Source organism: Phallusia mammillata, chromosome 7 (genome assembly GCF_965637545.1).
Source record: "Phallusia mammillata chromosome 7, kaPhaMamm4.hap1.1, whole genome shotgun sequence".
In the NCBI taxonomy this organism is placed as follows: Eukaryota; Metazoa; Chordata; class Ascidiacea; order Phlebobranchia; family Ascidiidae; genus Phallusia; species Phallusia mammillata.
In genome coordinates, this window is record NC_137258.1 from 12192659 (window position 1) to 12219749 (window position 27091).

The 27091-nt window shown below is 36.8% G+C and overlaps 2 protein-coding genes across 5 annotated transcripts; one reads left to right on the forward strand and one right to left on the reverse strand.

Moving 5' to 3' along the window:
* Positions 1 to 1128: 1128 nt before the first annotated feature.
* Positions 1129 to 18247, forward strand: LOC145238006 (sushi, von Willebrand factor type A, EGF and pentraxin domain-containing protein 1-like). Of its 3 annotated transcripts, none has more exons than XM_080101024.1 (34): positions 1129 to 1322; positions 2688 to 2777; positions 2918 to 3118; positions 3466 to 3660; positions 3751 to 3857; positions 4020 to 4233; positions 5355 to 5534; positions 6171 to 6350; positions 6491 to 6682; positions 6915 to 7106; positions 7300 to 7491; positions 7707 to 7898; positions 8157 to 8348; positions 8431 to 8628; positions 9102 to 9293; positions 9479 to 9670; positions 10080 to 10268; positions 10330 to 10521; positions 10591 to 10785; positions 10932 to 11123; positions 11328 to 11519; positions 11713 to 11910; positions 12196 to 12387; positions 12698 to 12889; positions 12951 to 13139; positions 13198 to 13389; positions 13605 to 13799; positions 14162 to 14356; positions 14625 to 14819; positions 15105 to 15299; positions 15982 to 16161; positions 16391 to 16588; positions 16766 to 16963; positions 17511 to 18247. In XM_080101024.1, the coding sequence occupies exons 1-34, from the start codon at positions 1313 to 1315 to the stop codon at positions 17696 to 17698; spliced, it is 6186 nt and encodes a 2061-aa protein (XP_079957150.1). In that variant the 5' UTR covers positions 1129 to 1312; the 3' UTR covers positions 17699 to 18247. The 3 variants fall into 3 exon arrangements, with proteins under 3 accessions (XP_079957150.1, XP_079957151.1, XP_079957152.1); XM_080101025.1 differs by lacking the exon at positions 1129 to 1322 and adding an exon at positions 1703 to 1920; XM_080101026.1 differs by lacking the exons at positions 1129 to 1322; positions 2688 to 2777; positions 2918 to 3118; ... (2 more) ...; positions 4020 to 4233; positions 5355 to 5534 and adding an exon at positions 5541 to 5618.
* Positions 18196 to 25129, reverse strand: LOC145238008 (uncharacterized). Of its 2 annotated transcripts, XM_080101027.1 has the most exons (13): positions 24883 to 25129; positions 24629 to 24812; positions 23549 to 24169; positions 23433 to 23491; positions 23217 to 23360; positions 22768 to 22897; positions 22382 to 22529; positions 21837 to 22049; positions 21570 to 21722; positions 19636 to 19734; positions 19428 to 19573; positions 18931 to 19059; positions 18196 to 18779 (listed from the first exon to the last, which is right to left on the reverse strand). In XM_080101027.1, exons 1-13 carry the CDS (start codon positions 25022 to 25024, stop codon positions 18659 to 18661), a joined length of 2289 nt encoding a protein of 762 aa, XP_079957153.1. In that variant the 5' UTR covers positions 25025 to 25129; the 3' UTR covers positions 18196 to 18658. The 2 variants fall into 2 exon arrangements, with proteins under 2 accessions (XP_079957153.1, XP_079957154.1); XM_080101028.1 differs by lacking the exon at positions 18931 to 19059.
* Between the last annotated feature and the right edge of the window lie 1962 nt (positions 25130 to 27091).

The window sequence follows — 27091 nt, forward strand, 5'->3', positions numbered from 1 at the left end:
TTTATTTCAGGTGACAAACATAACAAGATGCAATTGCATGATTTTTTTTATAATTTTTGTGATATTTAAAAAAAATTCACGATCTTTTTTAAATAAGTTTCCTCATGTCAATGCTGTAGTGCAATGATGTATCACCATAGTAGAAAAAAGGAAGCACCTCCGTTTATAAAACAAATGCCCGATAAGAATTGCTTGCGGAGGAGACAAATGGCAAGTTTCTTAACATTATTTTGCCTCTAGGTGGGACTAAAGAGAAAACGTAATGTTGGTGACTGTTCCTGATGTGAGTATTTTTAAACATAAAAGCATTAATTGAAATTCGTACTAAATCATTTCAAATTTTAACCGTGAAAAACACTATTTTCATGTGCCACTCAAAACGTAAAAGATTTGTTTTTTAACGTAAAAGATTGTTAACCAAATGCTTCGACAACCATTGGCTTTGAACTTGAAGGTCTGTTGACCATTAGTGCAATTTTACTGACGTACGTTTTTGAATCGCATGTGATTGCACCTAGACAGTTACCCTCATTCACCTTATATGACGTAATGGCGATCACGTGCAATCGTCACGACTTTCCCTGGTCGGACATTCGGAAGCAAACGCGATGAAATGTTTCCTGAAGAAACAAACTAAGAAGTAAGCTGGATTGAACAAATGGCAGGCGAGTTTGGCGAACTACTAGTAACGGTCAGTCGACAAGCAATTCCGTGAACGATTCTGCGTTTTATATCACTTGTTGCGTGTGTAAAGTTAATGCAGCTTCGTAGTGAAAATGTCGACGAGGCGTCACGAAGAGTTTGAGCGTGATTTGCGTTTCCTCTCTTTACTGTTATATCGATTGGTCGCGCACACGCGAGCGAAGACGTTGCTGCCAAAAGCTGTCGGTTCTAACAAACAAACAAACGCATTAGTAGCAAATTTCTCGCGATGTCGCGTAAATCACAGGGGCTTTAAAACGCACGCAACTGTTTCGATCGCTTGCAAGCAAAAATAAACGATGCGCTTGTTACAAATCCGGCCCTTACCGCTTTCTAACGGCGTGTTGCGCGTGAACTTGTCTGAAGAAAAAGGTTAAAACGCAGGGGAAGGGATAAAATTAAACGTTTCCCGCAGGAAGAATATAAGCGAGCAATTTTCTTGACAGGTTGTCAGACAGGCTTTGATGTGCGTGTTTTATTTCGCGTATTATATTTTTTACAACTGTAATAAACGGGAACGAAAAAAAATAGTGAGTAGGCGTGCACAAAGTTGTCCACCGCTTGTTCAAAGTACACAACTTAAAAGGTCAGATAGCCACCCGAAGACGATATGCGGAACCGTAAGTACAGATTTAATTTGAAGTTTGTGTAATTATGTTATGTTGAAGAAAAAATTCACTATTTTAAAATGCCTTTAGCTGTTGGCATAAAGGGGTCTTCTAATAAACTTTTTGCGTACATTTTCAACGATAAATTGACTGGGCGGATTGAAATGTATTGTAATTCGATATTAATTTTCCATTTATAAGCAACTATTAATTTATTGCCAAAGCTCGTTTTTAGAAAAAAATATGCTGTTTTTTATTATGATTATATAAACGGCCTTTTGATTGTGAGATCAAATAGTTTAAACCAGTGGTCGGCAACCGCCGGTACCGGTCCGCGAGGAGTTCGTTACCGGGCCGTATACTTTTTCATGTTAAATGCTATAAAACTTTTTGCCCATGTATCCCGGGCATGATAAACTAATTTAAGCGTTTTTATAGCTATATATTTGTAGTTTTTTGAAGACCGGTCCGCGATAAAATTTTAGTTTCAAAACCGGTCCGCAGTGCAAAAAAGGTTGCCGACCCCTGGTTTAAACATTTATGAATGTTTTTTGTGTAAATAAAAATCAAGACGGGCACTATTGGGCAATATAAAAATGGATAGATGACAGTAAGTTATATTTTCAAATGTTGTACAAACAAATTTAAGGACTATTTCAAGGTCTTTATAATCTCATTTTTGTATGTTTACATTTGCTTAACGACAACTAATGAATATCGTTGTTTTGTTGTCGTTTGTTATTGCGTTTTATTTGCAAAACTCGCTTCTGTTCGAATTTTTAATCCTTGTATTTATACCCACTAAGCCCTTTATCTGTTAGGTACAAATTTGAGACTATAAGAAGTGTCACAGAACCTGTGCTGCACATCAACAAATTTCAGTTTAGATGGTTGACTCTATTCGACGAGTTTGACAATGCTGTCACGCTTTGTAGATAAAGTCAAAACAGTTTATACCTTTCTCAAATGCCAACACCTCGAAGTCTGACGTATTGGATAATATGCGAATGTTGAATATAGTGTACCTTTGAATATAGTGTTGTTGCCAGGCGTAGTTCATAAACTTTCCGTTTTGTTCAACCAGCCAATATAAACGAATCAACCGACGTTTCGACGTCTTATACGGGGCGTCTCCAATATGTTTATAGTGTACCTTAGAACATAATTTCCAAATTTTGCACATCCTAAAATGTGCATTAATAACATCCGGATAATTAAAACTTAAGCTTATAAATTTTAAATTAATAAGCAAATTTATATTAGTTCTATGTTACTTGTTATTACTGGATAAAAGAGCCAACGGTGATATATGAATTTGATGTGACTCCGGTTATAGCCTCTTAGTGTTTCTTGATATTAATATTTCACGATCTGCAGATTTTGTGGCAAAAAGATTTCGCTTCATCATGTGGCCTTCGACGCATTTTTTCTACCTCATATTTATCTTATTTACAACCTCTACACAAGGTAATTCGTTTGCTATTTATTCTTACAAAAAACAAAAACACAAGAAATGCTGCAAAGCTTTCCTATAACTTAAGGCTTAAGGTTTGTGATAATAACTTGGTTTAACGAATACCTGAAGGTAAATCAAAATTTCTTTTAAGGTGCTAAACTGTGTCCAAAAGGCTACTACTCGTGGAGAAAACAGCTTTGTTTAAGAGTTTCAAAACAGTCCGATACTTTTCAAAATGCCCAAGCAGTTTGTTTGGAAGAAGGAGGGACACTTGCGTCTGTTCATTCTGCCTCCGAAATGAACTTTATCAGAATTTTAATGTTAAGTGGGAGAGCAAAAGATGCATATATTGGTATGTTTTGTAACTGTAACTGATTATAACATTTGACCTCGGATCCAAGCAGTTTTTTATTTAATTAATTGTTAACCAAAGAAATGACCATTTTCTATAAAACATCGGATTTTTTTTAGTTATTTGGAAACTTTTCATGAAATGATAAAAAATGGGATCTATCGACAGATACGGTCGCAAAAGCAACAACGCATCAATTCGACATACGTCATATATCACTTATTTCGTTATTTATTGCTCTGTAATGATATGGGTCGTAAATTAACTGGTAGTATAAGCGTGTTCACTACTGACACCTAATCGTGACCTGCCCCACCCATTAATGGTGTATTCGATTTGGTTGGCAGGAATTTCTCGGGAAGCAAATACGGACGAATTTAAAAATGCAGACGATACTCAGTTGGACTTTCTAAATTGGAGGACTCCAAAACGAAATCTCCAACCGAGAAAGGAATGCGCATATGTTTCGTCCCAAAATAACTTCAAGTGGTTGCTGAACTTGTGTAATGCACCTTTAAGATACGTCTGTAAAATTGTTCCAGGTAAGGTCTAATTTTAAACTTCAACACATAAGACAAACCACATTGATGCACGGATGTTTTAAAAATAGGCTCATTATATTGTAACTTTAGATTCTTTACAACTTACCCCAAAACGTTACCGATGTTATGTATGCGATAACGCATTGTCTAACGAAGACTGTAATAGGAATGGAATGCAAGAATGCCAGATTAACCAGGTAAACTTTAATCTCAGCAATAATAATTTGTTGTGTTTCTTGAGTCAGGTTAACAGTTAGACAGCTTGTTAACTGTGGAAAGAGCTTTGCTGACTTACCAATTTTATGCTACTTTAAGATATATTTTTAAAAAAACTAACCATCTGATATTATGGCTTTCAGCTTTCTTGTCAAAATGAAGTGCGTGTTCAAAACGGAATTAGGCGAATATCGAAGAGATGCAAACAACCGCGAGCTTGCGAGAATAACTACATTCAAAATCCGCGGGCCGCCTGGTATCCTTCTCAATGCTCGCCATCATTTCGAGCAAACAGCGTGTGTAGGTGCTGTTGTCAAGGTGACCTTTGCAATGCAGGCGAGCTGCCATGTCTGGAAGGTAAATGAAACACTTTTCGCGAGAGAGTTTCAAAAGTCACATTGCTTATTACGAACATGAAATTGCTACACTGGTGCCAATTTTAGTTTAAAATTGCTTCGTGATTCCTGTTGACAGGTGTGCGAAAACGTGTCTATGACGGCTCGGTACCTAATACTGGGATTTTTGCGTAAAATGCGCCAAGGTGTTTGTGAGATAAAAATGAAGACGATTGGAAAACGAATACGCTTAACCACTAAAATAAATCATTTTCGGGAGAAATGATTTGTTTTTATGCAACTGATGTTCAGTAGTTTACCTTCGATAAATAACTTACCATGAAAATGCTGAATCAATCTTTGATGTGACTCAAGTGTTAATACGGGTATAACTGATGTGGCCCCTCATATCATTGATGATGGCATTGGCATTTGCCGAAACGTTTGATTAATTAGGCATGTCGCTTTTTAAGTATATTTGGGTCGTTATTTTCCCCATTAAAACGCTGAATCTTTACAGCAAAATTAGCTGCAATTCCAACCCACTATAGCTAAGCTGCCCAACTGGTAGTAGACAATAATAAACGTAAGAAAACGTCTCGCTTTGTACAATAAGATTTATGCTTTGATTTGATGTCATAAAATATCCACGGTAAGATAACAAAAAAAAAACTTTTTATGGAAACCACGACAAATTACAGAGAGATGTGTAAAAAAATAATGACAACCACATTTTTTTCAGTTGTTTTCTTTACAAAATAATAACAAATCGTAGAATTATAAGTACGGTATGCAACTTGAGAGAACACGTCTGTGCACATCAAGATGCTTTTGGCGTTTTTTTAGCCTACACCCCAGTGCCTATGCTTGTTGCTCATCAGTAATTAATGATTATGATGCGATTCTTTTCCACCATACTGCGCTTTAAATGCAAAAACCAGTCGGTGAGGAAATTAATACAGCATTATGTACGTCATTAACGAAACCAAAACATGAGCCACCACTTCCAGCGGATAATGTCAGAAAACATATTTGCATTTTTGAAGCGTTGCTTTGAACTGTTAATAACTTAGTTTGCAATTTGTGTATAAAAAGCTTTGTTTCTTGGAACTTGTTGAATAATTATTATTTTTGCATTTCTAGATAGCAGCTGTGAAGCGTTGACTGTTCCGCAAAATGCCTTGATATCATGCACCAACGAGTATAGAGCTGGTTCGCAGTGTACATTCAGGTGTGAGGAGGGCTACCAGCTTGTGGGCGGTGCTTCCAGACGCTGCAATGGCGTTTTACGAAATTGGACGGGATCCAGCCCGACTTGTAAAAGTACGTTTGTGGCTGAACCCGCAAGTAATCGTATGATTTTCTTTAGTCCACTTTATTCCTTGAGATTGTTCACGTATATGCGAGGTAAGCCTGGTGAAGTGCGGGATTCGTTTTAAAGCGTAACCAGATTAACCCTTGAACCAACACTTCCTGTGCTTGGATGTGTTAGCTAACAAAATACAAATCGGGTGTAACAGGTATTTTGGAAGCTTATGGATGTTTGATAAAATCCTTCAATTTACGTTGTAAAAGTAGCAACTATAAGGTAATTTTCACAAAAACATTTGTAAAACTTGCCCAAAAAGCTTCGTAAGATGTCTCAGTGACAGTTTTTATGCTTATAGTGTTTATTCAATTTTTGTATCTGGCATGCAACTGCCATAAATGTTTACTACATTTACTTCACAACACGTTTGTAACAAAATCGGCATAATGTAAGTCCACATTACCTAACTTTTATCAAATGGCTTTAAATACAAAACAAAAAACCTAAAAAGTGGCATAAAAATATTTTTTAAACTAAAATTAATAACGTGAAATGTCAAAATGCAAACATTCATTGGAAAACTAAAATTAGGCATCTGAACCAAAAGTTTGCTACAAATTTGATGTTTTACCAAGCTTTGACATTTACAGAAATCACTTGCCCTGTCCAACGAAGCACTTTGGGTAATGGTGAAATGAATTGCACGGATGGAAACAATTACGCATCAACATGCAAGTTCGAATGCAATGAGAATTTTTCATTACGCGGGAGGCGAGCAATGACTTGTCTCCGCAATGGACGTTGGTCTGCACCTGCTCCTGTTTGTCAATGTATGTTTTGCTTTGTTTATTACAACAAACGACAGACAATTTTTTGTTTTTGGCCTACTTTTTGCTGTCACAAGTATAGTTGTAACTTAACTGATTATAAGGAAAGCCACGAAAAATCAGGATAAAAATTGTGATTTTAGTGATTCGATGTCCTGACATAAGGGAATTACCCAACGGTCTAATAAATGGAAGCGCGTCTCCAGTGATCGGTGCCTTCAAATCTTTCGACTGCGAAGAAGGTTATTTTTTGCGAGGTGCGGACACCTTGTTGTGTGTTGACCGCAATTTGGATGGGAATGGTGAATGGGACAACCCCACCCCGAAATGTGAATGTAAGTCAACGTATTAAACGAATTTTTATTTCACTTTAATTTGTAACGTATTAATTAAACTTTTGTGAATTCAAATTAGCAAATTACTTTCCTATTTGCTGAAAGCTTTAATGTGCAAAAATGTATTGTCTACAGTTTTTCTTAACTTTTTATAATTTAACGTTAAAAAAACACTAATCTAAAGGATTTAATTCGTTGATTCATTATGTGAATTTGCGCATTATGTCGTTAGTAATCGTCTGCCCGGAGGCAAGTGCTCCAAGCAATGGGAGTATGCTGTTGTCGTCGGAACCTGTTTATGACTCAGTGCTGTCATATTCCTGTGACGAGGGACATTTTTTGGTCGGAAACGACGTTTCACGTTGCACTGACATCAATAACGACGGTATTGGAGAATGGGATTATCCTGTGCCCCGATGCAGAGGTGAGAAATACCTCTCTACTTTATTTGACGGAAAAGCAATAATGATTCAAAACATCGACACATTTTTCATGTCCAATTTTAATGTTATTACTCGCGATTACTGTACGAATATTAGGGCTACAATAACTAAAACGCTTGCTTCGTGAATATTCCGTGTATGTCACACAAACTATGATTGTGCATGTTTGTTCAGAAATTCTCTGCCCAGACATAGCAGCACCAAAAGAAGGCAGATTTACTAATCAGAAACAGAGGCAATACGGAGCGGAAGTGAATGTGGCTTGTGATGAGGGATATTACCTGGTTGGAGACACAACGGTAACATGTCATGACCAAGATAAAGACGGATTTGGCGAATGGGACAGACCTCTACCATCATGCGAAGGTATATAATGGTTGGATAACATGTCAAACATATCGAGAACGACACATTTTTTGTGGATTTTGTACAATACGCGCGGGGTTGCATACTTAAATAAAAGCACAAACATATACACTGAGCGTCATGGGCAACGTTTTTTAATTTAAACTTTTAAAAGCTTTTTACATCCGTATAGAATCGAATAAAAAATTAAAAAAAGTTAATCTTGGTTTATTCAGTGTTAATGTGTCCTATCTTGGAAGCACCGAGCAACGGAAATGTCCAGTTGCCCAACAAACTGACATGGGGTAGTTCGACTTCGTTTAACTGTGAAGTTGGTTACGTACTACGAGGACTACCGACCTTAAGTTGTGTAACAAGCAATACATATGGAATAGGAGAGTGGGATGGACCGCCACCTGTATGTGAATGTAAGTTTAGAAACTTTTCAAAAACACTTCAAAAATCTGGAAAGATGTGTATGGGCTACCAATTGTGTCTTCTCTACCTATAATATATTTTGAACGGTTATAAAAAAATTTGCACTAAATGCTTGTCTTTGTCCTATAAAGTGCTTTCCAATTTGCAGTCTGTTTTGAACTTATTTTATTAAAATTACTAAACTTTTTTATATTACTTGTTGGTAAAGTATGAAAGAGCCTGGTTACAAGAAAAGCGACTTTTTACAGTGATTCAATGCCCGAGTTTAGCGCCCCCAGCAAATGGACGTTTTACACAAAAGTTGAGTACATTTTACGATTCAACCGTTGAAATTGTTTGTGATGAGGGATTCTTTCTCGTTGGTGAATCAAGAATAACTTGTGGTGACACAAATAAAGATGGAGTTGGGGAATGGAGTGACGAACTGCCACAGTGCTCACGTAAGTTCAAAGCAACTCAAGTGACGAAGTTGCCCAAAATAAAATTAAGTGAGCTATTTGCAATGACGTATGTCCATGACAGAAATCGTTTGCGCGGAGCAACCGAACGCACCCTTGAATGGACACATATTCACTTCATCGTCCGAATCTGTGTATGGAACAATTGCGATATTTTCGTGCGATGAAGGATATTTTATGATTGGAAGCAGTGAAACTGTATGTGGTGACAGTGATGATGATGGGAGCGGTGATTGGCTCGGAGCAACCCCAACTTGTCAGAGTAGGTATTTTTATGAAATGGTGCAAATGTTGGAATACAATAAATAAACGCATATTCATAAAGTTACTCTCTCTAGAAACACTTATGTACGAGTTATGGTAAAATGTTGCGACGCAATGTCTTTCACGTAAAATTTCCCTTCTTTCAATAGTAAATTCGTTGGTAATCATTTTAGTTTGCCAAAAAATGATGGTCAAGAAGCCAAGGATTTAAAAATCATTGGCTGGTTTGCCAAAATTTAGTACAAACAACCTTAAAAAAGGGATAACTGTACAACATATTTTTTTAACGTTAAAAATATTTTATCGTTGTGCATCATGATTTGTTTTTTGTTGTTGCTTTTTTTTCACGGGGTTCGAACCCAGGACGCTCCCCGGGACGAATCCCGATCAGGGTTTTTTATGTCTGTATATATGGGTCAGGAGCGCCCGACCGTTCAACCAAGTTCCTGCTCATCATGATTTGTTTTGCAGGGATTACCTGTCCGAGACTCACTACGCCACCCAACGGCGTTTTTACTGCGACTGACAACTTCAACTACGATTCGTTGGTTGTGGTTGACTGCGATGAAGGCTACTTTCTAAACGGAAGGCGAAGCTTGGTTTGTGAAGATTTCGACGGTGACGGGAATGGAAATTGGAATGGAACCATCGCAATATGTGACCGTAAGATGCTCACAGCTAGAAATGATATTCATAAGGCAGTCGTGGGTTCAAGTTTTTCAGATTCTTTACTGTTTCGTTATGTTCATTGTTGCCTTGAAAACCTTTTGTCGAGCAACATGACAAAACTACTAATATTTATCTAAGCGGCCGATTTTCGAGTTGGCAAACGATCTTCTTTTACTCAGGTATCATTTGTCCTACTGTTGCTCCTCCTACGAATGGGGAGATAATTGGGGCACCAAATTTTGAATACGGGAGCGAATTGTCGTTTACTTGCGATGAGGGTTATTTTCTGACTGGAAATCAAACCACTCTATGTCAGGATTCCAATGGTGATGGCGAAGGGGATTGGTCAAGCGCAGTGCCAATATGTCAAGGTAGGAAGCTAACTTACAATCCTGGTGATATGATAGCAAAAAAATATCAGCCTGAACAGCAGACCTTTGACTTTTTTGACGAATGAACTTCAGGTTGTTGTAGGGTCCTGGGCAGTGCTGGGATTCAATTTTTTTATCAGCGGGTTCTATCACAAAAGTCATGTTTTTCTGTCGGTTTTGTTACAATAAGTCCATTGACATGCAGTAGCCGGTAATTCTAACCGGTCGCTGATCTCATAAAATTTCGTGAGACGGTTCCATAGAACCGGTGCGAACCAGCTGAATCCCATCACTGGTCGTGGGTATGTAACACCAACCACAATACACGTGTTTTTTTATTCTTTCATTTGTCCAAATATAATATTTCCTTAGTTTCGCAACTGAGGTTGTACTTTGTATGTATTTACAGAGATAACTTGTCCTTCTCCCAAAGCATTGAACAATGGTGAAGTAAATTTACTTTCCAATACTTACGGATCAAAAGCGCTGTTTTCTTGCAACGGTGGACATTTCCTAATTGGTTCACACGAGTTGATTTGCGTGGATAGTAATAGCGATGGCAGAGGCGAATGGGACCGTACCGAACCAACATGTCGCCGTAAGCACTGTACAAGCGAATTTGTTGATAAAATTTTCTAAATATTGGTTAAAACTCATAGAAATTGTATGCGAAACTATTGATGCACCAGACAACGGGCTTTTTGCTTCAAAACTCGATCTTCGGTGGGGATCAGTTGTAAGATTTGCTTGTGAGCAAGGATATTATTTGAACGGTTTGGAAAGCATCACTTGCGTGGATGAAGCAAATGATGGAAACGGAGAGTGGACGGGAACAGTTCCAAACTGCCAATGTAAGTATAATGTGCAATATCACAATTTGAAGAAAAAATGTTCTAACTCATCTCTAATTTTGTTTTTAGTGATTACGTGTCCTTCAGTTCGAAGCGCAGTTAATGGCATTTATCTTATATCGGATGAGACATTAAGACTGGGAACGGAGGTTACTATTCAATGTAATGAAGGTTACTATGATTTTGATAAAACGGAGTCGGTTTGTTCGGGCGACAACAGTAGTTCGGTTGGAGAATGGAGTGAGGATTTTGCCAAATGTGATCGTAAGTATTCACTAAATAAAAAAATTATGTCTTCCTGAAGAGAACGAAAGTTTTAATGTTTAAAATAAATTGTTACTTTCAAAACCTAACTTAGTAGATACCACTTCGGCAAAAATTTAACAGAAAGCTGTTTTGGTTAAACATAGAAATACAATGTGAGATTCCTGATGCTCCAACAAACGGTGATGTGACCCTAAACTCGCCACCTGTGTGGGGGGCATTTGCAAGTTTTACATGTGATGTGGGTTACGTACTAAGTGGAGAAAAAGTTCTGACATGTGTCGATGACAACGCAGAGGGAATCGGAAATTGGGACACTCCAAGTCCAAGCTGTGAACGTGAGATTTCGTTCAATTATGTTTTCTTGCTATGTACTCGAGGAATTTGAACAAGTAGTTTTTAAATCAAATTTTAATGGTACTGCTCGGAAGACAACGCAAATTTATTGAATGCTAAATAATATTCTCTTGAACTGACTATAGAACGTTAGGTGGCAATTTGTAATTTAATAAGATTTAACAATATTTTTGGTTTTCCGGTAGGGATCCAATGTCCGCTTCTGCCACCACCAGTTGATGGAAACTTTGCTGCCACCATTGATACGTTTTACAATTCCACTCTTGAAATTGTTTGCGACGAGGGTTTCTTTCTTGTTGGCGTGGCAATATTAACTTGTGGTGACAACGACAACGATGGAATAGGAGATTGGAGTGACGATCTGCCACAGTGTCAACGTAAGGAGGAAACATAATACTAGTTAAAACTATACTGTTTTTTTACCCATTGCAAGTTGTTTTAGTAAAATAGAAACCATTTAAAAAAAAGGTTTTAGCAATGTTTGTGATCAACGGTTGAAATGAGAATAATATGACTTAGTTCGCACATCCTACCAAGCAAACAAACTTACACATGTTTGGACGAAAACAGAAATCGTGTGCCGAAATCCTCCAGCTACCCCTACTAATGGATTTTTACTAAACACTCCCTCGAGTCCCATCTACGGTTCGGTTGCGATACTTGCATGCGATGAAGGATATTTTATGATCGGAAGCAGTGAAACTGAATGTGGTGACAACAATAATGATGGCAATGGGGAATGGATTACACCTCTACCTATTTGTCACAGTATGTTTATAAAATACATTTTAGTTATTAGTTGGTTTAGACTAAGACTATAATTTACCTATTACTGTTATTTTTACTTTTTGCAGAATTACCTATGCTTAAGCATATTCCTTTCATAAACTTGCCCTATATTCCTGGCATTCTTAAATTAGACAAACATACTTATTCAAGATGATGCTATTTCATAATTTTGACTGACGCTATTTCCTTTAAAAATACAAATTGATTCTAAAATTAAAAAAAAACTTATACAATCTTGTAAGCAAAGCAACAACGTATTTTAAGGAATCAAATGCAGTGATCTAGTGGCGCCACCCAACGGCCAGCTTGTGTCTGTGGAATCTTTCGAATTTGGTGCAACAATCATACTAGAATGCGAGGAAGGATATTTTGTTGTCGGGGATGCTGCTTTACTTTGTCAGGATGCCGATAATGATGGAAATGGGGAGTGGAATGGAACGATTGCAACATGCAAACGTAAGCGTTATTTTTGGTGGTTTTGTCAAATCCTCGGTAAATGGGTTAGTTGTCAAAACAATGTCTGCTTATCACTATTTTCTAAAAAACTTGTTAAAGCTAAAGCAAAAGCATATTGGTGTATCAGTTAAGTTCAAAAAAATGTTGGAAAGTGTTATATTGGTGACTATTCCGGAAAATTGTATGCACAATTTCTAAAATAAAGTCATAAGCCCTCAAATACCAACCAGCGCCACAAAAAGATATTAAGCACTTTGCTATCATTCAAATTTACAATCAATCTAATAAAAAGCTGTATATTTCATCTTAGGTATAACATGTCCCAGTTTGAATTTACCTACCAATGGAAACTTTGTGGCGACTCAAAACTTCTTTTGGGGAAGCACTTTATCATATACGTGCGAAGAAGGATATTACTTAGTTGGCAATCCGCTCGTTTCTTGTAACGATTTCAACAATGATGGCGATGGAGATTGGTCAAACGAAGCACCCACATGCCAAGGTAAGGAGATTTTGAACAATTTTGGTCGCCCGACATAATTTTACGAAACTTCGTTTATTAGAAATTGTCTGTCCGTCTTTGGAAGAGCTTCAAAATGGAAATGGTTTTACGCCTTCCAACAGTTACGGCTCACAAGCAACGTTTTCGTGCAACGAGGGATATTTCCTGATAGGCGTCAATAGTTTTACTTGTGTCGATAGTAACAACGACGGTTTGGGCGATTGGAGCGATGATATGCCAACTTGTACAGGTAATGACAGAAATATTCATTGCAAATTTACAATGCAAAATAACGTATACTTTTTCAGAAATACTGTGTGAACCAATTGCGCCACCGGAAAACGGATTTTTTGCATCATCACCGAATTTTCGTTGGGGATCAGTTGTAAGTTTTGCTTGTGAGCAAGGATATTATTTGAACGGAGTTGTAAGCATTACTTGCATGGATGAAGCAAATGATGGGAACGGAGAGTGGACGGGAACAGTTCCAACTTGCCAATGTAAGACGCTTCAATTACTTATGTTTAAGTTGCGCTAGAAAACAACGACAGTTAGGCAAACTTGCGTTTCAAACGCGAAAATAAGTGCGCTAAAAATTCCTGTTTACTATAACGTTTTTATTTGTGAATTATTAACATTATTTGCGTCTTCAGCACTGAAGTTAAAACTCTGGGGCCAGCACTGCATCAATGTTTCCATATTTATTTTTGAACAGTGATTACTTGCTCTCCTGTTGACAACGCCGTTGACGGTTTCTTTCAAATATCGGATGAGACTTTAAGACTGGGGACGGAAGTCACAATTAAATGTAATGAAGGTTATTATGATTTCGGTGGAAAGGTGTCAGTTTGTTCAGGAGACAATAGTGGTTCCGTTGGAGAATGGGAAGGAGATTTTCCCGAATGCGATGGTAAGGTCCACTGTTTTGTTGGCTAAAAAAACTCATACAAATGCGAAACGTTTATGTTAGTTAAAGAAACAATACAAATGTGAAATGCGTATTCTTTGAAAATCGTTGCACAATATTTACCGTTTGATGGATTTACCCTTTATGTTTTTCTTGATTTTGTTTTTCAGCATTATGCACAGGTATTCGGTATAACATGTTTTCTATAACTTATAAGTTATATATAATCCACTGAGCTTTAGATTTGTAAACCCTATTTTTACAGCTTTTCGTTGAACCCACGACTGCCAAATATTTTGACTTTGGATATCACGTAATTAAAAAAGAAAAAAAAAATATTTTTTCACCCCGAAAACTATTTTTAGCGATCGTTTGCCAAGACCGCTTACCGTCCCCTGATGGTGGCGAGGTTTTCTGCACTGAAGATAATTTCTATGGAAGTCTCTGTATTTTTTCCTGTTTTGTTGGATATCATCTTCAAGGATCTTCGTCTATTGATTGTGTGGATTCAGATTCGAACGGGTTGGGGGAGTGGACTGATCAGGCTCCCACCTGCGAACGTACGACAAATTTCTTCATTTTAATGATTATCCCAAAATTTTACCGAAATAAAAAGAACCTTGTCGACAATAGCTACGAAAACAAAGACAGAATCTTTGATACAAGATCTTGGCAAAAAGCTGCTACTTTTTGTTCCTAAAGGACAAATCATTGACGTTAAACCATTTTAACATCTTAAAAAACTTCAGCTAGTTGTAGTAAACCGCTCTGTTGACGTATGAAAAAACTTTCTTATCTCAAAGGCTTAACCAATAAACTTTTGTGTAGAAATTTTCTGTTTACCTGAACTTGAGTCACCGCGAAATGGAAGCGTTTCTTGTTCGAGTTCGAACCAGTTCGACAGCGATTGCCATTTCACGTGCGATGTTGGCTATTTTCTCAGCGGTCAAGATCTGGTTCGGTGTCTGGATGATGATCAAGATGGGGTTGGAACGTGGAGTGACGCTTCTCCAGTTTGTAAACGTAAGCATCCCATTTTCACTTCTTGTTTCCTATATTTTTGAAAAACATGGATCCAAGCAGTTAGGATTGACATCGAGTTAGCTTCCCAAATATAGTATGACGATACTGAAAATTTTTAGTTTTACCTAAACTAACGCAACAGATAATGGTGGTTTTCCTAATGGTGGCAAATCTAAACTTCTGGTATAGTATTCACGTTTTTTTGCAGCGTAAGAACCATGTTGTCTCAAAATTAATGCTTACAAACTGGACTAATACATGGAAAAAATAAATGTTTTTTTCCAGAGGTCACTTGTGAGCAACGTAACTCACCAGAGCATGGAAATGTGTCTTGCAGTGATGGACCAAGCTATGGAAGCCAGTGTACTTTCACTTGTGATGTCGGCTTCTCTTTGATCGGTTTTGATTCGGTACAATGCGGAGAACCAGTTTCCGGTCCAACTGGAAGATGGAACAGTGAAGCGGAACCAAACTGCCAAAGTAAGTTCAGATGTTAAAATGCTGTAACAGCTACAATAAAGCCCGATATGAAAGTCAAAAAATCTTCGTGTTTTATGGAACAGCGAAAAATCTGCTATCGTAAGAACTCACTATACACAAAGGATGCTTAATACGCGACGCAATGAGGATAGGCGAATATTTAAAAGCAAAATTCTTGGAACTGCTGGCGATTAAGGCTATTGGGGCTGAGCTGAGGTTCTATCATAAACGTAACGTCAAAAAAGTAACTGAAAAGCCTAGTTCCTAACCCTAAATTTATTTTATGACCCTATCCTTGTGTAACTGCTAATTTAAAAAACAATGCTCTTTACGCCACCTATAGGTATAAAGCAAACTTTTTGTAATTGGAGTTTTTACGTAAGTTGCTCTCCCATCTTAAGCTAACTCTACTGGCTAGTGTGGTTCACTTCCTGCACCGTCAGCATTGTGTTGTATTAACAATTTTCTTCAAATTTGTTTAATTCTTCGTCAATATATTATTTACACCCATTTTTTTACAAACGCAATAGCATGTTGTTCTTATTGTCAAAGACTTACGCTGTAAACATTGTATTGTTCGACTACTTGCATTTTTTCTTCTTGAGATAAGCTCTCGCATTTACGTTTGTTTCATTCCGCCAAATAATAGATTCTCATTCTAAAATTCAGTAATTTGTTTCAGTTAACGTTTGTGAGAAACCGAGCGCCAACCCAACCAACGGAACTGTGGAGTGCTCGTCAAGTAACGAATACAGCAGTGTTTGCGACTACACGTGTGTACAAGGATATCGCATGATCGGCTCATCATCAAGAAGGTGTATGGCTAATAAACAGTGGAGCAATGAGGAACCAACATGCGAAAGTATGTTTAAATAATGAAAAACAAATTCTGCAGCAGTTTTCTCAGCCATTTTTGTTGTTCCATACACTTGCTGTATATCGTCCGTTATTTCCTAAAGACAACCAGGCATTTGTAATTCACAATTACAAAAACTATGTTTCCAACATTCTATGTTTACAAATTTGACTTAACTGCGAAAGTTGCATTTTCCCTTGCATTCTGCAAAATCTAAGAATCATTACATTTTCAGTTATTCGATGCAAACCGACTCCCACCAACCCCGACGATGGCCTGGTGTTTTGCACAGAAGAGGATAAGTTTGGGAGCATTTGCTCTTATTTCTGTGACCTTGGCTTTCAGCTCGTGGGAGATTCACGCAGTACGTGTTACGGTGACACGGATAACAATGGTTTTGGGGAGTTTGACACCCAACCTGGATACTGCGAAGGTAAAAGCAAGTCTGTGAAAAGAAAATGCGATTCTAGTATACTTTGAAACGTTCTCTCATATTTCGCAACAGCTCAAAAAAATACACAAAATGCTTCCTTGAGCAGTAAACGTATGTAGCTTTGTTAACTGTCTTCATGTTAATGTCATTACACTTATTTGTTGTTTTCATTTTCAGCAATCACATGTCCTGACATCGAAGGTGTGCGCCAAGATGGTACAGTCATTTGTGGCATAGGAAGTGGAAATGATGAACCAAACAGCTACGGATCTGAGTGTGCTCTGATTTGTTTCGACGGTTTTAGAGTACAGGGGCCGTCAAGAGCAATTTGCTTAGGGAAGGGCGAATGGACCCAAAATCTCGGAGTTTGTGAACGTAAGTTGTCAACTCTTCAACAGCAAATTGGTTAAAAAAAACTCTTGCCTTGTTTTCATGTATCAAACATAATTAGGATTAGTCTACATCAGTTGTTCTCAAACTTTTTCATTATTTTTTCGAAACGGTCCCTTTGCCATTATATCGAGGGCTTGCGGTCCTTTAGCTGGAATGAGTATTTCAGAAAACCGAAAGTTGATTGCAGGATTTTAGCTAGTTATGCAAAATTGCGCTTAACAAAGATCCAAAGACAGCTTGTGACATCACAGACAAAACAAAAAAGGCATTACAATTGTGCAATTTGTATTTTGATAGTTGCATTCAATAAAGGCTATTGTTTAGCAATGGAGACAGTCGATTCTCAAATCTAATCAGATTTAAACTTATTCAGTGGCACAAGCTGACGCAAAATAAGATTATAGAATTACTTCAAACGCTTCGCGGTCCCCCCAAAATTGCCTCACGGACCCCAGTTTGAGAACCGCTGGTCTACATCTTTCTATTATAACGTCTATTTGTCGCTGTAACACTCATTTTTCATTTGTAGGGTATAAATGCTTTCCACCCTTGTTCGCACCTGGTGGGGTTACAAAAACTTGTTCGAACGCTAATGATGAACTTGGAACAGTTTGCAGATTTCAATGTTTACCCGGTTTCACACTTCAAGGACCACAAGAGGTCACGTGCCTGGACAGCGGCGAGTGGGCCAGTGCTGCGCCAACTTGTGTCCGATGAAAAACATTACAAAATATGATTACTACATTTTAACTTTACTAAACTTGCCTCAAATGTCTGATGAACTTCATCAGTGACCTGTTTGCGTTTATAAAATTCATAACCGATTAGGTATTACGTTGCCTTCTTAACACATTTTCCCTAAGTTTTTGTGATCGTGGGTTTAAGTTGAATAGCACACCATTAATAAAAAATTTGTCAATGTGATTTTCAATTATTGACATTTGTATAAAACAAGATTCAATCAGTAAAACTACTAGACTCCATGCCCAGTTAATGCATATACGGGTGCGTAAACTTTACTAAAACCACTTCGGCACATTTTTTCAAATCAATGGGGTTTTTGTTCAAGTTTGCGTATATTTGTGCACAACGTTTTTTTTTTGTCGATATTTATGTATTTTTAGTGAAATTTTTATTTTAAGTTCGTTGCTTTTTTGTTTGTATCAGGATATTCCTTATCCACGACGTATTATGAATTTGTAAACACGCTGGGATATTTGCCACTATGAGTTTACCGTTGTATTAAAATAAAAGCGATACCGCTTATTTAGAAAACAGTGATTCACGTAGGTTTACAGCACCAAGTTGCATAAGGTATAAAAATATTATGATACAAAATATTAACCAATAGGTTTCTCACCAATAGAAATGTACAACAACTAAAATGTGTAAAAACAGTTTTAGCAGCCAAATGGATGAGATAAAGGTAACAAAATAAAAAAAACAGTGCTGCACCAAAAACATTTCCAAAAAGCAAAATGGAACTCAATGATTATGTCCAAGATTTGAATCTAATATTTAATATCCACCAGATTTGTTTTGAATGTAATATTTTCAGGAATAACAACTTAAGAAGACATATTTTGACAAGAGAATAAATGCAACTGTGAACATAACATGCCCAAAGGCAATGTTGTAAAGGATAATATCAAGAAACTTAAATTGTCACAGGGTATTTTAACGCCCCTTTGGAATAATCTTATTTGCTGGACTCCAAGGAGGCCTGTCATCATCATCATCCTGCACATGAATGCTTGAACGACTTCGAATCAATTCATTATCCTTCCTTTCTCTCCAACTACAAAATAAACCAATTTAATCAATTTTAAATTTAGGGTTGATCAAACCAAGGATCAAATAGTAGGATATTGAACACTGCATTTTATACTATATAATAAAGTTACACAATTGTTTAGGAAAATAAGTCAGAAATTTAAAAAAAGGCTAACGTTTGATATTTACGAAGTCCCTCTTCCTCTTTTTCTTTTTTTGATTTGTTAACTTCTTTTTCCTGTTTACGCTTTTCTTTAGCTTCCTTCTTTCGACCCTCCTCCCATTGCTTACTTCTTTTTTCAAGCCTAACCACAAACAACACAATTGATATAAGGTGCATATGATGTTAATTTGTCACCATGCTGTTTTTTTTAACCAGTTTTGACCTTTGGAAAAAAACAACCCTTGACAATATTTGACTTATTTTTATCTTCATTTTGCAATATTTTGCCACTTTAGATAAAACACCCAAAACTGGTTAAAAAAACAGCATGGTGACAAATTAACATCATATGCACCTTATATCAATTGTGTTGTTTGTGGCTTTAGATAAAACACCCTTGTGTTGTTATACCACATCAAACATGAACCGTATCAGGTGTCACATGATAAGAAATAAAAAAAAAATATTTGCTCTCACATTGATAAACAGATTAAAGTTACAATTTTCTACCATTCATTCATAGCTTTTTTGCTTTCCTCCTGGCGACGTTTTTCCTTTTCTTTTTTTAGTTGTTCATCTTGTCTCTTCTTTTTTAACTCCTCTCGGTGTTTCGCTTTTGCTTCTTCTAAAGCTTTTTGTCGCAGAACTTCGCATTTCTAAAAAACAACACTGGGTGAAATTGTAACTCATAACACATATTCCTTCAAATTTTATTTACTTTTTGTGACTTCCATTTTTCTTCTTCCTTGTGGAGTTTCTGTTCCCTTGCTTTTCTCTCTTCCCTTCTTTTTCTCTTTTCTTTCTCCTTTATTTGTTCCTAGTAATAAAACAAGAGATTTTTTGACAAAGGGTTGTGAATAGTGATGGGACGAGTACTCAGTACTCGGTATCGTACGATTTCAGTGGTATCGATACTTGTACTCGGTATCAAAATATTTTGGCTCAGTTTTTGATACCAACGTGTGAGTACCCAAGGTCAATTTACACCATAAGAATACGGGCAACTTTTGGCCAATATTTGCTTCAGACAGCACAAAATCAGGAAAAAGTTCCGCCAGGTTACGTATATAAGCTATTGCTGCCAGGCATAATGTATGACCAAGTATTGCTCATCCAGCAGTTTTATTGTAAACAATCGACGTTTCGACGCCTTGTATAGGACGTCGAAACGTCGATTGTTTACAATAAAACTGCTGGATGAGCAATACTTGGTCATACAGGTTACGTATATGTTTTTCGCTATCACGTAGAGATTACATTTTTCGGCATGTGCGTGTGTGCACGCCTGTACCCCGACCATGGCAGATAAGTTAGCCCATGATGTACAACTAAGTACAACACTACACTTAAGTACTCGGTAATCGTACTCGGTACTCGGTATCGAAGGTGTATACATGTGGTACTCGTACTCGGTATCAGTACTCGCTTCAAAACCTGGTATCGTCCCATCACTAGTTGTGAAAAGATTTTACATAAAATCTCAACCTAATGCAGTGTTTGTCACCCTGGGGGTCGCTAAGCATTTTTGAAGGGTCGCGAAGATGCAACCCAACTCGAAATGATTTTATCCGGATCATCAAAACTTTCCAAGTAACTTTTGTTTAGCATAGTACAGGGATGGCGAACCTTTTCAGTTGAATGGGTCATACATGAGATCATAATTTGGAAAGAAAACAAAGTGGGTCACATATTTTATTACATGTCAATGTCAATGCGAAGCTTGTTGCTGCATCTTCTCTGCAAGTCTTGCAATCCTAGATAGTTTTCAGCTTAATACACGCAGCAGTCATATCTTAGCTAAAACTATTCCTGGCACTTGATTTTACCAAATTCATGTGTGAAAACAAGGATTCGCATGAATATGTTGAACCGAACAGCGTCAACAAATCGTTTCAAGTTGTACGTTTAAATAAACATATCTGTTGCCTCACAATTGACTCAACAAACTGTATTTTAAGACAATAGGCAACCTGGCAAAAGGCTTTAATTTAACTGTTGTGTTGCTTTTTAATCTTGGAAGTCGGGTAACCCTACCTATAGTAATCAGTATAAATTTGAAAAACTACAAGTGGGTCACTAAAATTCATGTGGTGGGTCAGTGGTTCGCCATCCCTGGCATAGTAAATAACATGTTAATTTGATTTAGAAATGTCACATCAACATTTACGATCGTATACTTCTGTATAATTATGGTTTTTGTCTTTTTTGACATAACAGTATGAAATTTTTGAAAGGTTTATGGTGACATGATAACCACAATTTTAAGAGGTTTTCTGTACAACATTCAATAGTAATTGTATGAAAACATTCTGGTGGGGATCGAGTTAGACAACCTGTAAATGAGGTTGCAGAGTAAAATAGGTTGAGAAACACTGACCTAATGTATGCATCACCACAACAAATGTAGACACATACATAAAACAAGCATATGTCTATTTTTAGACCAACGACTGTGATTTGTATCCATAAATATTTAAACCATGCCTTATGTAACTCTGATCCCAGGTATATATATGTATAAAACATTGTCAATGCGACCTCTGTAAGGAAAGATGCACTGTTAGGTGGCTTTTATAAAAAAAAGGTTTCCCAACATTGCATTTTTTTGCAAACCCACAATATACCATTAAACATTTAATAATGTATATTTACCTCTTTTTGTTGCATCCATGCATTTCTAGCTCCTTCATTTTCAAAAAACTTGTCTTCCAATTCTTTTTTCTTTTTTTCATTTTTCTCTTCAACTTTTTTTTGCTCTATCTTTTTTTGAATTTTCCTTTGCTTTTCTCTTTCAGCAAGCCAATTCTGCACCATAATAAAAGTAATGTAACTACAATTGTAATTAATATATATTTTTTTTTAAATGTGAAATTCGACGATAAAAAAGATAATGTCTGTTCAATATTTGATAAAACTTACCATGTATATAGATTTTCTGATATCTTCTGAAGTGTTTAAATTTTCAGATGAATCTTGTTTTAATTTTAACTGCTTGTGTGCAGTTAAAGATCCAAGACCTTGGTATGATGCTGGTGGTCTCCTGGGGGATTTCACTGAAGATTTTGGTTTTCCAGACTTTTTTGTGTGTGTCTCTTCCAGTGAGACTTGACTGTCAGATTTAATTTCACCAGTCTGAAAAAATACAAATTTTAAAGTGGTGGGTCACTTTCAGACATATCAATAAAGGTGTTTTTTGCAAAAAAATACCAAACAAAGTTTATACATGTCTAGCGTGGGTACAACATTGCATTCAAAACCAACACATAGATATATGTTTTTTGAATTGCTGATATATACGTTAACAAAACATTAAAATAGGGCAAATAACCAATTAAATGTACCATACGAGTTTAAACTAAACACAATTGAATTATGTTACTCAATCATTGACAAAAACTAGTAACTTAACTTAATTACCATCAGGCATTTATCAAAATCAAAATGCACATTTCATAAAAAATTACCTGTCTATTTTCATTAAAATCGTTTTCTTGGTTGTGGGATGCAACATTCTCTATGATGTTGTCATACAGTTGTTTCGAAGACCTCTGTTTTGGAGTGCTTGCTCTTGTCTGCTCATTCGTTTTTTCAATAACCTCTTCAACAGGACTTCTAACAAATAAAGTTAAACTTTTTTGCGAAAGCATTATACCAGCTTCAACATGTGAAAAGTGCGTGATCAACAAACAAATTCACAAAAACTCAACACTGAAATGTTGATGCATTTATTTTCAAAGGAACCGCTTTAAATCAAATGAACTGTGTGTTACTTTTTTATGCTGCATGATATGCAAACAACTTCATTTATCTTCAATCCAATCAACATTAAAATAAATTCAAAACAACTTACTTTTGTTCCAAAACACTTTCACTTTGCATTGTTACTGTTTGTTGTCTGCTAGGAACAGTTTCAACAACAGTTTGATCGAACAAAGCCAGTAAATCATCTGTAGTTGACTGTTTTTGCATTACAGCAGTCTCTGTTGACAAATTATTGATCATGATCATTGTGTAAATATATACAGGTTTATTGATTCAAATGCCTCCTAATAACGCACTCTTGAATGTGCATTTAAAGATTATGTTAGAAAAAATAATTTGTACAATCTATCAAACCAACTACTGACACATACATATGATATGTGTAAAATAGGAATTTGATCACCTTCTTCTGTTTGAAATTTAATTCATTCAAAGAAATAGACAATGACTAACGAAAAAAATATAATGAAATAAGGAAAAATTAGTGGTTGGTTGTTTTTAGGCATTCCAAAATGACTAAAAAGAAATTAGACATACTTTCCAAGTCATCTTTTTCTTTTGATCTAGTCCTTCGGTGAGATGTTTGTTTATGATCCAATAAAGTTTCGTCTTTTGCAAATGTCTGGCTTTTTCTTAAGCCTGTCAGACTGGGAAGCTGACCCAAAAGTGAGCTGTCTGACTCTGCAAAGGCAATAAATTTAAAACAACTGTAATATGATGCTACACTTGTACCAACTCCCAAATGCTGTTTACCATTCTGTTTTGGAGTTTCACTTGTAGTTATTTTTTCTTTTGCAGGAGGTGTCTTTGATCTGGATTAATTAAAATCTTAAAAATAAACCAAGGTAAAATGAAAAACTAACATTTACCTGTTTCGTGACTTTGCACTTCCAGGCCTACTGCCGCTGTGAGACCTTGATCTTGACCTTTCATTTACTTGAGGGTCAACATCTTTCTTTCTTGGTTTTGGGACTGGTTCTGAAGAGTTGTTTGCCAGCAACATGTCTATTATGGACTGTGAATCATTCTTTTCATGTGACTTGGATAGGGTTTTAGTATCTCCATGACTGCTATGAATTGAGTGCTGTTTTGGCAGCAAAATGTCATCCAATAAACTACTGCTTGATTTTTTGACATCACCACTCCTTCCATATATGAGTGCAGAAGAGTCTTCTTGTGTTATTGTTTGGTTCAGAGGTTTATCCTTGCTCCGTGTACGGGGTTTTGGTGTTAAACTTGGATACACAGGTGAATTATCATCTTCTTGCAATGATGTTTGTATTGGTGTTTTAGACCTTGGTTTCATGGTATAGTTTAAATTTGGTGAAGTGGATCTTGGAATTTCATCATTTGACGATTGGATTCTGTGGGAACTTTGGGTGCTTGGTGTGTTAGACAGTAAAGACAGCAAGGGATTAGACTCAAAGCTTTCTTCACTTATATGTTTTTGTTTTTTCATGCCTCTTGTGCTCTTCTGGGTTGCTTCTTTGCTGCACAGTGCAAAAGAAAAAAATGAACTCCTTAAAGATCAATAACACATGCAAGATTATTGATTTTCCATACACACTGTTACTGAGGTAAAATTTGCACTCATACCAAAAGTAATCAAAGTTTTGAAGCTGTTGTTTGTATCAACTTGAGTTCAACAGCACATTTGAATGGAATAATCATAAAATAGCATTTAACTTTTCAAACTGGTCGCCAATATACGTAGTTATCAGCAGTGGTGAGATTCAATTTTTTTGTCAGCCGGTTCTATCACAAAAGTCATATTTTTCAGCCGGTTCTGTCACAAAAAGTCTTTTGACAGTAACAGTAATGCAAACTGGCTCATAAAACTGTGCATGCCGGTTCTATAGAACCGGTGAGAACTGGCTGAATCCCACCACTGGTTATCAGTCATTCAGTATTTTTGGGGTGTATGAACTACTACAGTGTATCTTTGTTACCTGGGACTTTTTGTAGGATAGGTATTGGAATTTGCTGATTTTTTGATAAAATTTGATCCATCCAGTATTATTTCATCATCGTCATCATCACTGATAAGGTATGATGGAACTTCCCACTTCTTCCCCTTTTGTTTTACCTGCTTTGTTTTGCTTTGTATGTGCATACCATACTTGCCTGTACTATCTGCATAGATTCGAAAAACACAAAAGTGTGACTGACATGACTGAAAAACAAAAACAAACGTTATACCAACCTTCCTCATCAAAATCATCTTCGTAATCATCCTCAGAAAAACCTGTAGCCAAACCAGCAGTTTTTCTCCGGGCAATTTCCTTGTCCAATTCCATTTGAAATGGGTCCTTAGTCTTTTTTCTTTGAGCAGGTACAGCAGTCATTACAAATGGACTTTGGTTTTAAGTAAGAAGGTACAACTACACGCAAAAAAAACGTTATGTTTGCCCAAAACCATTTTAATTGCAGTTGTAATACTTAAAAACAGTTTAAACTGCAATGGTACAAAAAATAGCATTTAAATTAAGACAATTCAAAACGTTAAACAAACTTTAAACGTTTTTTCAGGCAATTCACGCAAGTTGAAGTAAGTTTTAAACAAATTTGAATCAATCAAATGTTGTTTATGAATTTACCGAACAGCTTGAATTAAAATAACAGACTGCGTTGTCAGGAAACATAGAAGTCTTGCGATAAAGCACAGACATAAAAATCACGACTATTTCGAGCTTTAACTCTCAAAAGCGCCAAAAGTTGGGCCAAAGATAATTAAATTTTATAACTTACGAAGATTCCAATAATGTTCAACCTTTGTTGTAATTGCTGGTTAAACCTAGGTCAAGTCATTCACCGATGTGTTTTTCGCCCCCTTTTCGGCGTTAGAAACTTTCCGGCAGGGTTTTCATAAGTGATGTAGCGAAGATTCGGTTTGCCGAATTCATTCAGCCGAATCGGCCATTTTTACACAGATTCGGTTTCGGCCGAATAATTTGTTGCGATTCGGCCGAAACAGAATCGTTTACTAACACAAAACACATAACACAAAGTGTCTTTTCAGCTTTGTAAGGTATTATATACGCTCTTTCAAACTGCGCCATAAGTAAAATCAAACGCCTAGCATACGACTTCGTGTAACGTCATAAATAGTTAGGTTGATTCGGCCTAATTTATTCGGCACAACTGCCGAATATTCGGTTTCGGCAGAACAGAAAATTAGCCGATTCGGTACATCTCTAGTTTTTATTCCTAGCCCTTTCCACACCGAACTAGGCTACCATTTGGAATTCCGCATTCGATCTCACGAAAGCAGAATAGAGATCCTCGGACCCTCTACCATCATCGTCAAGGACTGTCCTCAGGACACCCGGGCCTGCCTACTGCATTAGGAAACGTTTCGAGGATCCAAAGTATTGTTTCTGTTCAGGCGGGCTTCATTTGGAAAGCAAAACCTGCAGGTTTAACCACCTCTACATGTGACCGGTTGCACCCCGCCAGGTTGGAGCAGTCGGTTGCGATTCTACGACAGAACCTACACAGAACTCAATCATTATTCAAATAACAGGACACTTGAACCCATAACTCGTGTATGTTACGATGAGATTACTGTTTTACGTAACTGTTTGACGATTATGAAGTGACAATGCAAATTTACTTGATATGAGTTACCGAACTCGCCCTTTTTTCTATAGCAAGGGCGGTTAGATTAGATGCCAACTTGACTAGTTCTACCAACTTTTTGATTCCCTCAGTTACGATGTCCTAACGCGCCAATCTTACTCTCTTTTGTGAGTCCTTGTCACATAACGTCTGCAGCAACGGTGTACCTGAAGCGCGATTGCCATCTGTCCACTAATTGTGTCCACAACTACCACAATTTGTTTCATCCAAGGAAGTACTCAACCCAACTTAGATGAGTCCCCGCCACATAACACTTTGCAGTAGCGCTGTAGCTGCAGCGCTTTTACCATCTTTACATCAACCGTAGGCTATACCCTCTAAATTGACGCGCTTGATAACCTCTTAAGATTTCTCAACTATTTTCGGCAAGTTGAATATCTTAGTGCTAATGTGTTGCTACGGTCGTGTCACCGAACGTAATAAACTCAACTTAATTCATTACACTACTTATGTGGTAATTTGTGTGCTAAAAAAATTAAAAAAAACTTACGGCTAACATTACACCTGTGTTTTATTGTTTTTGGTGCATTTAATTTATTATTTTTAAATCCATTTAAAAACACGTTGAGCCAGAAGGGTTTATGCTATGTTTGTTATAATGAGTCTCAAGGTTAAACGCATCACTGCAAATTAAACAAGTACCAACCTTACTATAATTGCTGCAATCGCACACCAGTGATTCACTTCCTTGGGATTTACTATAGTGCCTGAAGATATACATATGGGTCTGTAAAGGCGACCAGTCGACCGATCAGGCTAAAATATTAAATATT